This window comes from Ictidomys tridecemlineatus, chromosome 4 (genome assembly GCF_052094955.1).
Source record: "Ictidomys tridecemlineatus isolate mIctTri1 chromosome 4, mIctTri1.hap1, whole genome shotgun sequence".
NCBI lineage: Eukaryota > Metazoa > Chordata > Mammalia > Rodentia > Sciuridae > Ictidomys > Ictidomys tridecemlineatus.
The window spans coordinates 129,545,053-129,559,356 of record NC_135480.1 but is presented as its reverse complement, the minus strand read 5'-3'; the positions used below and the strand labels follow the sequence as shown (position 1 = coordinate 129,559,356).

Here is a 14,304-nt window from a genome sequence, read left to right as displayed (position 1 = left end):
AAGGGAACTTCAATAGCAAGGTCATATAGTGGCACTCCTGCCACAGTCTGGCTGGGCACAATTCAGGAGCCACTTATCAAGCAGAATGATTGTCAATCAAGATGATGATTGGCTCACAGTGGCCTCAGCAAACTTCTAGCTGCCAGCTGATTGGCTCCTCTGTGGTGATGCTCATTGGGCTGTTTCCCCACCCTTTCAGACCACGGAGCTGCTCATTGGGGGACTTTTTTTCCATGCAGAAATGAACTTTATTTTTAGAACACACATGCTGCACCACAGGAGATATTCCCTCAGAGCCCAACTGCCACCACCAGCTTCTGGTGAGCCTCTCAACCCCCCACTCCTCCCACTCTTGAGGCAGATTGGTTGGATCATGTGGGCGGAGTCAAAAGAGTCCCCCAATGTGCAGCTCCATGGTCTGAAAGGGCAGGGAAACAGCCCAATAAGCATCACCGCAGAGGGGCCAATCAGCTGGCAGCTGGAAGTTTGCTGGAGCCATGGTGAACCAATCAGCTGGAAGTTTGCTGGGGCTTCTTCGGCTATGGCTCTCAACACACCCCCTCCTGCACTCCCTCTGAAAATCTTAATTAAGCTTCTCCAGAGACTCTCAAAAATTCTGCTTGGCATAATTGTTCTTAGACTATCAGCAAGAATTTCTACAACAGTGTCTTCAGGTAGGAGATGTTTGCTGAAGCAGAGTGAGATAAAGAACTAACCCAAGGCATTCACAGAGTCGGTTGCATTTCAAAGAACAGTGGAGAAATCTTTGAAAACCAGCTGGTGAAGGAAAAGGGAGAAAAACTCTCCCTTTCCCAGACACTGATTTTCATAGAGAATGTCCTTGGCCTGAATTGGGTGCCCAGAACAGTGAAAAAGCTGCTTTTATGTGAATTTCTACAGATTGCGAGCCTCTGAGCCTCTCCCCTTCAGTGGATATAAAGTTCTGAAACTTTCTGAACTTGGGGTTCAGAGGGTGATTTGACGGAGGTAAAAGCCCCCATTTTGAATCTGGCTACCGCCAAAAAATCTGCTTCCTGCTATTCCTCAGTGTCCAGCTTCATCTGTCCCTACAACAGTCACAGTATGCTTCTGAAACACATTAATATGCCCACATGACAGGTTCGAAAGCAGCACCTCCCCTCTTTCCAGACTTTATTTTATTTTTAGATATGCATGACCATAAAATGCATTTTGACATATTGTACACACATGGAATATAACATATTCTAAGTAGGATCATATTCTTGTGGTTGAACATGATGTGGAGTTTCACTGGTCGTCTTCCTCCCAGTCTCTCTACCAGCTGGCCTTGCATCCAGTGCAGCAATGCCCACAAATGTCCCCAGAAGAGGTTCACCCACGGTGACAGTCTGGTCAGTGACAACTTAAAAAATGACTAAGCCACTCTATTCTAAAAAAATATACCTGTCTTTGATTCTCTTTTCTGGTGTGCAAGCCTTATCTGCCTTACTGCCCAATCCATGAGGGGAGAAGGTGTGGGCTGCCAGACAATACCATTAAGGCTAAACTAAGAGGTTGGAAACAGCCACCTCCTCCAATTTCAAAAGGAAGGGGATTCAAGAACAGGTCTTAGCTCTTCAACAGCAGCTCTGGGGAACTTGTCACCTTACAGAAGCCAATGAAGGCAAAAAATAAGAGCTTAACTTTTCTCTTCCAAAAGCACAACCAATAGGTTACTAAAACCCATGCACCTAACACAGTACACAGAAAACACACAACTCTTGTTAAGAAAATTTATTAGGAACAATCAGAAATCTCCATCAGGAATAATCATTAGGAGAAAGGAAATTTTCCTCTGTGAAAACGTTGGATAAGAATTTTCTCTTTAAATAGTAGGGAAAGATCTCCCAACACAGTGACTTCAGAAGGTGCACAGGCAGGCACAGGCACCTGACCCACTTGATACCCACAGATGAGACTTGGATGAGACTTGGGATCCCTGTGGGGCATGTGCAGGAATTGCTTTTGGGGATTCTCTGTTCAAGTCTCTGTTTATTCCTTTTAGACAGCTCTGGCCAGCAAGACCTGATTCTTGGCTACAAGACTTGACCCTTGTTATTTTAGAACAAGGAGCCTTGTAATTGAAAGGATGCACCTGGACAGACTCAGCCTGGACCTGAAGTCCTGCCTTGGGCTGAGTTTTCCCAGACTTCTTGGGGGACAAATGTGGCTCTTGAGGGCAGGTGACATTGATTCCATGCTGGTGCCCATGTTTCTCCCCCAGGACCTTTTCACCACCTCTCAAGATTCTGGGGTTGTCAGTATTCCCAGTAAAGGCAACTCTCCTTTGGACTAGGCCTCTGCCCTGCACAGGTGAGTTGGGGAGCTGCCCTTTTCCAGGGAACCTTCTTGCCTTTTGCCTTTTATATTAGGATAAAGCCATTGAAAAACGTTCTTCACCGGGTTTCTGAGGCTTTCAGGAGGAGCTGGTCCCTTCAGTGACTGGGCTGAGCAGGACTTGCTCCCAATGTCTGCTCTAATGTCCTGTCTTGAGGGTGGTGGCTCCTCCTCCTGGGTTGGCATGTGCCCAACCCTGCATCCCCTCCCCACCAAGCTCCCGTGTTTTGGGTCCTGGAAGGGTCATTCTCTTAGCGGTTGCTGGGCAGTTCTTGTCTTGGTCTTTGTGGCCCCAGCCCATGATCCATGCTAGTCTGTGTGTTGTCCAGGTGGACATGCAGGACCTGGGAAACTACCATGTTCTTGCAGGCAGCACCCTGGTAATGGTTAAGGAAGGTCTTGGAAGTCAAGCTATTTGTAACAAGGGGTATGCCATTGCTATGGCCTTGTTTCTGGCTAGGTTCCCCCTTCATTTTAGCCCTTAACTCACCAAACAATGGATTGTTAAGGTGTGACAATCCAGGGTCTCTAACAACTGATATTTTGGGGGAATTTTCAGGAGTATAGACATCTGACACTGGAGAGCTTTCTGGATTTCTGGTTGTCAAGACAGTGGGAGGTTGTGACTGACAAGCATAGAGCTCCTGTGCCTTCAATGTCTCCCTGGATTTCTCAGATATCTTGGACATGGAAGAACTTCCCCAGGGCATCCTATTGCCCTGAGGCCTTGCTACACTGTAGTTGGAACTCAGTCTCTTAGGTCCTATTTCCTGAGGTCCAACCCCAGCTTGCCTCATGGGCAGCTTTGGGCTGCATCTTTTGGCTGCTACAGGTGGTTTCTGATAAGCTTTGCCTATAATGATCTGTGTCTGGAGCAAAACAGATGGTTTGCCATGCTTTATTCTTCGAAGGTCCTCTACATGCTCATGCTTGCTCTCAAAGACTGTTGGTGTCAGGATCGCCTGTTCTTTCTTGACCATGGCTGAGGTGGCAAGGAGAGGACGATCTAGACTTTAAATTGCATTTTTGGTTTTCTCTTTGTCTCCATGAAAAGCATTAGATCTTCCTCCATGGGAATTGGACATGTTCTGTTTAGAATCCACCCCAGAAATATGGGTGGCAGAAAAAGAAAACTTGGAGTGAGAAAAGGAGTGATATGAATCTTTTTCATTAAAGATCTCTAGGGATTCCTGAACCCTGTTTAAAGGCCATATATCAACCTCTTATGAAACAGTTTAATGTGGTATTCCATCATCCTCTTCTTGCCAGCATCCAGGAAGGAAATAGCCTGGGTAGAATTGACAGAGCTGTCTGTCCTGGTTGGTGCCAAAGGTTTGTGACTCGTTTGTCTGGTGTATTTCTCACTTACAGGCAATGCCAACTTGATAGAATGCCATGACCTATGCACAGTGTCAGGAATCTGACCCTCATTGATTTCCTGAAACTTCTTGCTCAGGTGGGAGTTCAAAGCATTTTCAAGTTGTTTCTGAATTGGATTCATCATTGAGGTACTTGGAGTTCCACCTGATGGACTCTGCAAGTGACATTCTAGGTCCTTCCTTGAGGAAGACCCCAGAACATTATGTTGGTCACTCAGCACATGACGATTTTGCTCAATCTTGGTACCATCTCTCTGTGCCTTCCTCACTCCCATCTTTAGAGGAAGCATTCCTGAGCTCAGTTCATGAAGGTTTCTGGGTTGGCTCAAGCTCCCCTTATTTATATCTTTGGTGCTCTGTCTCTTTTCCAAAGACTTTCTTGAGAGGCCACAACTGCTCTTTGACTCAGAGGTCTCAGGAATTTTTTCCAGAGGATGCATCAGTGACAGGGATGCATAGACTCTGCAGGGCAGGCCCCACAAGTGTTGGATATGCTTCTTTCGAAGGTGGTGGTCTAGTTTCTTCTGAACATCATCTGAGAGGGGATAATTTCCAGGAAGGATGAAGATTGAAACATGAGATTTGGAGGATGGGTTAACCAACACAATGTTGGGAGCTGGAGGACAAAAGTCCTCCTGGGATTTGTGGACCACAGAGGGTAAACCCCACAGACTTGTGTTTTTGGTATCACATTTAATTCGAGGTCATGAATTTCAGATGGCACCAGAAATAGTGCCACATTCTGGGGTCCAAGATCACGCACTCCACAGATCCTAAAATGGTTTTTAGGAGGTGACAGAATTGGGAGTGGGGATTGAGGCTTAAGCTGGGTCTGGGCATGTTCAGGAGAGAGATGTTGAGGCTGAAGTTGGGAAGAGGTCTTGGGCAAGGGTTGAGGTTGGATCACAGGCAGGAACACAGGTGGGGTATAGAGAAGGACTGGGGATTTGTGGGCTTTGGAGTCATTGGATGCTGTATTGAAGCAGACAAAGGCTGAGGAATAATCACCTGAAGCTGGTAAACTAGGGCTCAGGGACTTGGGGTGTAGAGATGGGGCACCATAGAGAGCTGGGTGTAGTTTTTCTGTAAATTGTCCTCAAAGCTCTTAGGATAAGGGGACTGCTGACCCATCTGTGGTTCCTCTGATTTGTTTTTTTTCGTTCCATGAAAGAAGAGAGATGGCCACGTCCTGCTGATTAGCATCTGACTCTGACCTTTTCTCTGAAGAAAATCCTTGGTAATTTGGCTGATGTTGTTTAGGAAAAGATTCTGCTTTCTTTTCCTTTTCTTTCCACTTGAGGACATCATGCCTCTTTTTGATTTGTCTCTCTAGGCATGTCAGGACAGGAGGGGGCAGAAACAAGATGTTAGGAGTCTCCACACAGTAGGCTACAGTGTATCTCCCAGATAAGTTCTTAGAACGGAGGGCAGGAAATTGCTGTTTTACACCATCTTGTGCCAAATTGGAAGACAACACATTTTTGGCAGGGGGCTATGTGCTGGAATGGTCCATGCCTCCCACTGGAACAAAAGTGGACAAGCCAGCAGGACTGCTCACCACAGGCACAGTGGCATCTTGTGGTAGAAGAGTGTCTGTTTCCTGAGTGGGATGTGGTGCAGAAGCGGGGAGGGAAAGTGATGAGGGTGGTAAAGGGTCTTCTGTGGCCTTGGAGTCCAAGGGAGGAAGAGGCTCTGGTGGCAGAGAGTCACTCAATGGGGAAGGTGAGAGAAGGTCAGCTGAGGGCATGACCTTGTTAGGTGGAAGAGAGAATGAGGAAGGTGGAGAAAGCTTCAACAGAGAGGCTGGCAATAGTTCCCCTCCTGGGACTGAGGAGAGAGCAGGGAATTTGGAAGGTGATGATTTTCTCACATAACCTGTGGAATCCAAAGGTGTCTGAATACTTGTAACATCTTCCAAGGGTGCCAGAGATAGCAGATGACTGAGCTCATTAAATATCTTACAGAGGTTGTCTGGATGTAACAGTTGCTGCAAGTTGACTCTATCCTGATGTTGGCCCAGGGGGCTGTAAGGGACACAAAGTACAAAGCTGTAACAATGACCATACAGGAAAAGGAGGTCTGCAGTCCTGTGGGTGAAACCTCTTACCCCCTTCACATTGCCCATATCCTTCACCTCACAACACACTCTTTAGCACTTCCCAAGGACTTCACTCACATACCTGTTGCTAGGGCTCCCCCTCCCTGGGAGAAGGCCATGCTGTACTGAATCCCTGGGGAATGCATAGAACATGTGAGAAAGGGACTAGGAATGAAAACAGAAAACAGCTTCTTTAATTCCTGTGTTTCTCTCTGGCTCATTCTCGGACCTGGAAAACCAGGACAGTGGGTTATACATAAGGAATATTTGTACACAGTGATCACACAGGGATCCCTTTATAAGAAAAGCTTATTAATATCCAGGTTGGAAACCCCCAAGAATTTTAAAGACAAAGTCCAACTGGAGCAATAATCATTAAGAATGCATTTATGTGTGTGGCTTCAGTAATTAAGTTCTTCACATAGTTAATCCCATTAGAGACTCTGAACCAGTAGATATAAGCATTGAATTCAGCAATTTCCTCAGAGATGGGTCTGATCACCCAAGAAATAAAAGTACATTGCACAATGTCAGGAAAAAGAAGTTCTGACTTCAAAGCAACCTGTAGTCATTCTTCAAGGTCACATAGTCACTTATTAAGCCGCACCCATTGCCCATGTCCATCACTACTTATTACCAGGGTGAGCACAGTAGGGACCCTGAGGATTGTGTAAGGTACCACTGTCTCTCTCCTCTGAGGCTCTGTTTCCTGAGAGAGACTGTGGCTAAAAACTCACATCCTCAGAGGTCTTGGACCTGAGGCCTCATGGAAGGGGAATGAAGGGTCACCTTTAGAGTGTTCAGGTCAAAAAAGAAGAAACATACCTTTGAATGTTTCTCTTCTTCTCTTCTTGAGTCTCTTCTTTTGCTGAGAACAAAAATAATTGAATCAGGGCCTGGAACTCACTTCAATTCTCCTATTTCTATGAAACTCAGGTATATCTTCTCCACAATTATTGTTAGTCTACACTTAATTAATGGAGATTTCTTCCTTCTTTTAACTTTTTTAAGGTAATAGAATTTTCATTTTTCCTTCTTTAGAAAGCTTAAGAGAGCATTTTACTTGTGAGCTGCACATTCTGACATTCTCAATCAGAAGTCCTCTGTTGAAGGAGATTATAGAACCTGGAGCCAACAGTCACATCTGCCTCCCTCACAGGACCCTATGTTCTGGGGATAGATCTCAGCCTCCAGGCTCTGTTCAGAAGCCTTCAGAGGTCAGCACTGCTGTCCTTATTAGGACATGTCACCTATCCTTCATCAAACCTCCTTGATGTCCTCCCAACATGAAGAAGGTTTGATGAAGGATAGGTGACATAAGAATGGCACTCAGGATCAAGTGTCTGGAGAGACACTTCTTCTGAGAACCCACCATAAGTAAGGATGTCAATCAGGACCAGATTACTTTTTGGCATTTTCTCCTGGAACCCTTCACTGAGACCCTAAAATAGTCTGTGAGCTTCAGTTAGAAATCTTAGCCCTCCCTGAGCCCCTGGCCCTGCCTGACCTCTTCCCCTAAAGAGTGAAGTTTTATCCTCTATTCCTACTTCCCACCTCACATGTCTCTCTGATCCAACCCAACTCATTTACTAATGTGAGAAGGGAAATGGGAAGCCACAAGAACAACCCCTGTTTGGGGTCCCTACCTTTGGGATGTTGGGTTTTTCCGAGTGTGTCGAGAAAAACACTTTGAATACCAGGTAGCAAAGGTGCAGAAGGAGCAATACCACTCCAGTCATAAAGATGCTGCTGGGACTGTATCCAAATAATCTAAGGCATGGTTCAGCCATGGCTGAATGTTGCTTTCCAGAAAAGAGAGAATATTCTCCATCATCTGAATCACTCGGTTGCCTGAGGCATCTGAGTCCTGAGGGTGCCTGGGCTTGACTATAAGCTCAGGCCTGCATCACAGAGCCTGGTAGTCACAAAGGGTTCTGAGCATCTGAGAAAGGTGTGCCCACAGTCCCTTCCTTCCCCGCCCACCAACCAGCAGACCCTGTGTCCAGGCCTGAAGTTCCAATTCCCACTCTACCCTTTCTTTATACTATATATTACTCCAGGGAATGGTCCTGTTTTTTTCTGTGATCCAGGCTTTACCTGAGTCCCCCTTTACTCTTGGAGCCCCTGACTTGGACTCTGCCAATTCCACTGCCTTGAAATTGGTGCATACTATTTGTAATTCTTGCTTATACCCAGACATTTATATCTCCCGGTTACCTATGTCCATAAATTCATCTAGAGAGTGCTTTTGCCTTACATTAACTCACATGTAAAAATTGAAGTTATTTTATCTCATTTAACTTTTTAATGATTAATGGTAAATTTCCTTTTGTTCCAGTCTTCCTGTACTGTGTGCCCTCAGAATGTTTGACTCAAATATTAAAATGAATAATTCATTATTCAGTATTTATGGAACTAAAATAAGTATAAAATATTATATATAATTTATACTTTGATCTTGGGGATAAGATCACAGCATCTATATTCCTGAAATAAATGAAGCTTAAACTGTGCAAAGTCTTTTGTGACACGCTTATAAACACACATAGACACACATCCTTTGACAAATCTAGTATTTTTAAATCCAAGAATCAGTCATTTTCTTCTTTTATTTCAATCTTTCACTCATTATTTTGACCCTGCTTCTTCTTACTCTAAATTATAAACAGTTACAGGCCACTTCATGAATTTTGTGACAGATATTTGACTTTCCCAATTCAGGAATATGTTATAGTCAGCTTTCATTTGCAACTAAAATGATCACCAAAGCCCACTTGTTAAAGGCTTGTTCCTAAAAGTAGTGCTATTGGGCTGAGGTGGGGTCTATTGGGAAGTCTCCCATTCTTTGGGGGCTTAGCCCTGAAGGCGACAGTGAGATCACATTCCTCCTCCTTTATCACTTCACTTCTCACCACCATAAGAAGTTTTCTCAACACATGCTCTTACAACTGCCTCCAGCCCAAAAGATAAAGGGCCAACAACCGTGAATTAAGCCTTCAAAACTGTGATCCTTTGCTATTTATAATCTGTAGTGTTTTGTGAGAGTAACAGAAATCTAACTTACACAAAACATGCTAAAAAATTGATCCCCTCAGTCCTTGTTGGCCTGGTTCCACCTAGATGTTAGAGCCTTAGGGCAGAATCTGGTCTTGAACAGCCTCACCTGATTGCCCTTGTGGGACATCATTGTGATTTTTACCTAAGAATGGTCTTGCCATTTAAAAAAGGATGAGAATATCTGTGCTACATAATCATCCTGCTAATGTGTATAACTCTTTATCCTCATGCCAGCTGTTTCATGATCTTCTTAAGCTCTAAAGCCATTTATTTTTCAACCGTGGCCAGCATTCTTCCTTGATCTCCTTTGACTCAGTAAGAAGACTTCAAGCCACACAAGGTCTTTTTTCAGTTAGGTAGTGAAAGGTTAAGAATGTAAGAATTAAGTTCCATTTTCCTGGAACATGAAACTCATGTAGAAGTTAAAATCAACTCCCGGAAATGCCCACTAAATGTATGTTGAAATCTCCCCTGACCATCTGGTTGCTCAGAGAAAACAACCCCTCCCAGAAACCATGCAGTCCAGCACGTATACACTCAGGGCTCAAACCAATCAGTTGAAATGTATACCCTTCTTTGTACTGCCCAATCACCCCTACCTGACCTGTTCCCGCTAGTGAATGTGCTAATCATGTTTTAGAGTTGTGGTTTGATTTTCCCACAGTGTGCGATGATTTGCTATGCGGTATGTAAAGTCCCTGCCCTTTCCAAGAAATGTATATAAGCTCTGCTTAAGCTCTTCTCGGGGCTCTCTGCTCCTCCAAAGTGAACTCTGAGTCCGAGCATGCTGGTTCCCTAATAAACCCTTTGCGGTTGCATGAGACAGTCTCTTGGTGGTCTCTTCCTCCAATGCTCGCCAGACCTTAATATCTGGAGGTTCCACCGAGATCCGGCAGCGGTGGACGAACGACCCCCAACGGGCTCCTCTTGGGGTAAGTAAGGCGCCTCTTTTTGTATGATTTTCAGGTTGCAGATTGGGGCATGGCAAGGTGGCTGTCGGTGAAGAGTGTGAGCTCTCTCCGACAGTGGCTGACAGACATGTCATAGAGCCACAGGCCACGTCCCTGGGGGATGCCCCAGAGGACTCGGGAAATCAAGGAACAATAGTCTCCTCGACTTGGTGATATTTTGCTTCAGATTCGGTATTGCCAGCCCATCAGGTTTTGCCAGCTACTAAGTCTGGTCTCAGTGTTGGATGTCCATTGTCTGTCTTTATTATCTTGTCTTGTCTGTGTCGTGTGTCATTACTTTCACTGTGTATCTCTAATTATGGGGCAAAACACTTCAATGCCTCTGTCCCTGACCCTTGATCACTGGACTGAAGTCCGCTCAAGGGCCCAGAATCTTTCTTTTTCACTAAAAGGCCGGACCTGGCAGACTCTCTGTGCATCAGAATGGCCCACCTTTGGAGTTGGATGGTCCCCAGAAGGATCTTTCTACTTCCCTCTAATCCAAAAAGTCAGAGATATTGTCTTTCAGCCGGGGCCACATAGCCATCCAGATCAATAGCCGTATATCTTAACTTTGCAGGACCTCTGTGAATCTCCTCCTCCATGGGTGAAGCCTTTCCTTGCCCCTGCCCCTGCTCCCGCTCCTACTCCTACCCCCGCTCCTGCTCCTACTCCTACCCCCATGATTCTATCACTCAAACCCTCTGCTCCTCCTCCCCCTCCACCCTCTATTCTCCCTGAATCTCAAGATTTGACCCTACAGGACCCTCCTCCCCCACCTTATCCCCTGCCCTCGCCCCCCAACCCCCAACATCCTCTGAATGATTCCCCTGCTGCTGACTCAGCCTCTCTGCCATTGGAGGAGGCTGAGCCAGCCCAGCGCCCTCCAGATGACCTCCCTGCAATGGCTCCAGCCCATCCTCCCCTGGAGGAAGCTGGGCCAGCTAAAGGAACCCATTGGCGGCAAATGATTGAAAACCATGAAGCTCCCGTGATGCTCCCTCTCCATCCCTATGGGCCAATGATTGATGACGGCCATGGGGGAGAAATGCAAGTCTACCAGTATTGGCCTTTCTCCTCCTCAGACTTATATAACTGAAAAAATAACAATCCCTCTTTTTCCGAGGACCCCACCTGGCTAAAAGGTTTAGTGGAGTCACTGATGTTTTCACACCAGCCCACTTGGGATGACTGCCAACAACTCCTAGGGACTCTCTTCACAACAGAGGAATGAGAGAGGATCCTCCTGGAAGCTAGAAAAAATATCCTCAGACAAGATGGGCGACTGACACAAGTTCCCAACATAATTGAAGCCAGCTTCCCCTTGAACCGACCCAACTGGGACCCCAACACCTTTGAAGGTAGGGAGCATCTGTCCACTTATTGCCGGGCTCTAATAGTGGGTCTCCGAGTGGCCGCTAGGCAACTGGCTAATTTGGCCAAGGTAAGAGAGATTATTCAAGGGCCTGATGAATCTCCCTCTGTGTTTCTAGAGAGAATTATGGAGGCATATAGGAGATATACTCCTTTCGATCCTCAGGCAGAGGATCAAAAGACATCTGTCACGATGGCCTTTATTGGGCAAGCTGCCCTAGATATTAAAAGAAAGTTACAGGACTTAGATGGATTACAAGATATGACTTTGAGAGATTTAGTCAGAGAAGCCGAGAAGGTATATTGTAAGAGAGAAACTGAGGAAGAAAGGGAATAGAGGAAGGAAAAAGAAAGGGAGAAAAGAGAGGATGAAAGAATCAAAAGGTAGACTAAGGCGTTGACTAAGGTCCTGGTCACAACAGCAAATAGGCCAGAAATTAAGAAACAGGGAGACAGGAAGGGATACCTGGGCCCACGCCAAAGGCCGCCCCTGGTCTCAGATCAATGCAACTACTGTAAAGAAAAAGGACACTGGGCCAAAGAGTGCCCTAAAAAGAAGCAGCCATGCCAGCCAGCCATTCTGATTCTGGAGAATGATTAGGAAAGTCGGGGCTCAGATCCCCTCCCCGAGCTCAGGGTAACTTTTGAAGTGGAGGGGACCCCAGTAAACTTTGAATTGGATATGGGGGCAGTATATTCAGCCCTTAAGACCCCTATCAAATAAAAGGTCTCTGGTTCAAGGGGGTAATGGCAGTAATATCGGGCTTGGACAACTAAGAGGACTATGGACCTGGGGAGGGGAAAAATCCATCACTCCTTCCTAGTAATCCCAGAATTCCTGGCCCCATTGATGGGCAGGGATCTTCTCACCAAGCTCCAGGCCAGAATAACTTCTAATCCTGATGGCCCCCAAGTGGAATTTCTAAATCCTTCAGTAAAAACTCCCATAGTCACAGCTTTGACTATGTCAGTAGAAGATGAACATCAACTCTTCACACCCCCATGACTGATCAAACAGGCAAGCTACCCCAGAAATGGATAACAGATTAACCTTAGGGGTCCTAAGGCCCTGTCAATCAGCCTGGAACACTCCCCTGCTACCAGTAAGAAAGCCAAGAACTGGGGACTGCCACCCCATTCAGGATCTAAGAGAGATCAACCACAGAGTACAGGACATTCACCCCACGGTACCTAATCCGTGCAATCTGCTCACCACTCTGAACCCTGAGCGGAAATGGTATACTGTTCTGGACATAAAAGATGCTTTCTTTTGCTTGCCTCTGCATAAAGATAGTCAATTGCTGTTTGCTTTCGAGTGGGTAGACCCAGAAACAGGAACATCTGGTCAACTAACCTGGACTAGACTCCCACAGGGGTTCAAAAACTCCCCCACTCTCTTTGATGAAGCCCTCCACAGGGACCTCAATAACTTCAGAACTACACACCCAGAAGTCACCCTGCTTCAATATGTGGATGACCTGCTACTGGCAGCTGACACCAAGGAAAACTGTGAGTCTGGGACCCAAGCACTACTATTCGAGCTTGCTCAGCTCAGATATAGAGCTTCTGCCAAAAAGGCCCAAATTTGCCAGCAAGAAGTAATTTTCCTGGGTTATTCTCTTAGGAGTGGCAAACGATGGATCACTGAGCCCAGAAAACAAACTGTTGTGCAGATACCGCCGCCCCCATCTAATAGGAGGCAACTCAGAAAGTTTCTTGGGACCACTGGCTTATGCAGGTTATGGATACCTGGGTTTGCATCCTTAGCTGCTCCTTTATACCCACTGTTGAAGGGAGATGCCAAATTCCAATGGACCCCTGAACACCAGCAAGCTTTTGATAACATCAAAAGGGCGCTGCTATCTGCTCCAGCCTTAGCATTCCCGGATGTAGAAAAACCCTTTACTCTCTACATTGAGAAAAAGAAAGGAATAGCATGAGGAGTGCTCACTCAGACTCTAGGGCCCTGGAAAAGGCCTGTAGCCTACTTGTCTAAAAAGCTGGACCCAGTGGCTAGCGGGTGGCCCCATTGCCTAAAAGCTATAGCAGCAGCGGCTCTTCTAATCAATGATGCTGATAAATTAATGCTGGGGAAGAAGCTAACCATTATAGCCCCCCATGGCCTGGAGAGCATCATCCGCCAGCCACCAGACAGATGGCTATCAAACACTACAATAACACACTATCAGAGCTTGTTGCTCGACAAGGACAGAATAATGCTGGGACCCCCTGCCCCGCTTAACCTGGCTACACTACTACCTGAACAATCATCAGGAACCTTCACTCATGACTGTCAACATATACTGGCAGAGGAAACCAGTATACGACTGGATTTAAAGGATCAGCCACTGCCCCACCCTGAGGTCATATGGTTCACAGATGGCAGCAGCTTCCTCCAGGACGTTAAGCAGTGGGCTGGGGTGGCAATAATTAGCAGAACTAAAGTCATCTGGTCCTCTAGTCTCCCAGAGGGAACATGGGCTCAGAAGGCAGAGCTAATCGCCCTCATGAAAGCATTGGAACTAGCTACAGGCAAAAACGCCACTACATACACAGATAGCTGCTATGCATTTACTACTGCTCATATACACAGGGCTATCTACCAGCAAAGGGAACTATTAACCTCGGCAGGAAAAGAAATAAAAAACAAAGATGAGATTCTCCGCCTTCTCTCAGCAGTGCAAAGCACTAGGGAACTACCTATAGTGCAATGTCCAGGACACCAGAAAGGAAACGATCCCGTAGCAGTCGGGAACAGGAGGGCAGATGAAGAAGCTAAATTGGCAGCCCTAAATGGAGTAACCATGTTAACACTTTCCACACCAGGGTAACAAAAGTCAGGAGATTTAGCCAAGTTGGAGCACCCTGGCAACTTAACATCTAAGGACACTGACACTGAACTCCTTGATTTCACTGAGCCTAGCCTGCAATTTCAGAAAATCCTATACTATGCTAAAAATGTACATCAACTCACTCACCTTGGTTCAAAGAAACTGCAGGCATTCCTGAAGGATCAAGAACAGAGTTTTCCACTAACCGACTCACAGCGAAAGGAAATAGCTGAACAGGTAACAAAAGCCTGTCGGGT

At 46.0% G+C, this 14,304-nt stretch overlaps 1 protein-coding gene across 1 annotated transcript; it reads right to left on the bottom strand.

Moving 5' to 3' along the window:
• Positions 1-1,740: 1,740 nt before the first annotated feature.
• LOC120889493 (uncharacterized) lies at positions 1,741-6,459 on the bottom strand. The gene is made up of 6 exons (XM_078044967.1): positions 6,398-6,459; positions 5,608-5,761; positions 4,851-5,229; positions 3,141-3,340; positions 2,326-2,592; positions 1,741-2,001 (listed from the first exon to the last, which is right to left on the bottom strand). Exons 1-6 carry the CDS (start codon positions 6,457-6,459, stop codon positions 1,795-1,797), a joined length of 1,269 nt encoding a protein of 422 aa, XP_077901093.1. The 3' UTR covers positions 1,741-1,794.
• Positions 6,460-14,304: the final 7,845 nt, after the last annotated feature.

What these genes read in the sequence shown, in the direction of transcription:
- LOC120889493 (XM_078044967.1), bottom strand. Translation starts at nt 6,459, where the DNA reads ATGGACATGGGCAATGGGTGCGGCTTAATAAGTGACTATGTGACCTTG. An exon ending in AGATGGGTCAGCAGTCCCCT is followed by an intron (nt 3,341 to 4,850) that starts TATCCTAAGAGC and finishes TTGCCACCTCAG; the next exon opens with CCATGGTCAAGAAAGAACAG. An exon ending in TGCCCATGAGGCAAGCTGGG is followed by an intron (nt 2,593 to 3,140) that starts GTTGGACCTCAG and finishes TGACCCTTCCAG; the next exon opens with GACCCAAAACACGGGAGCTT.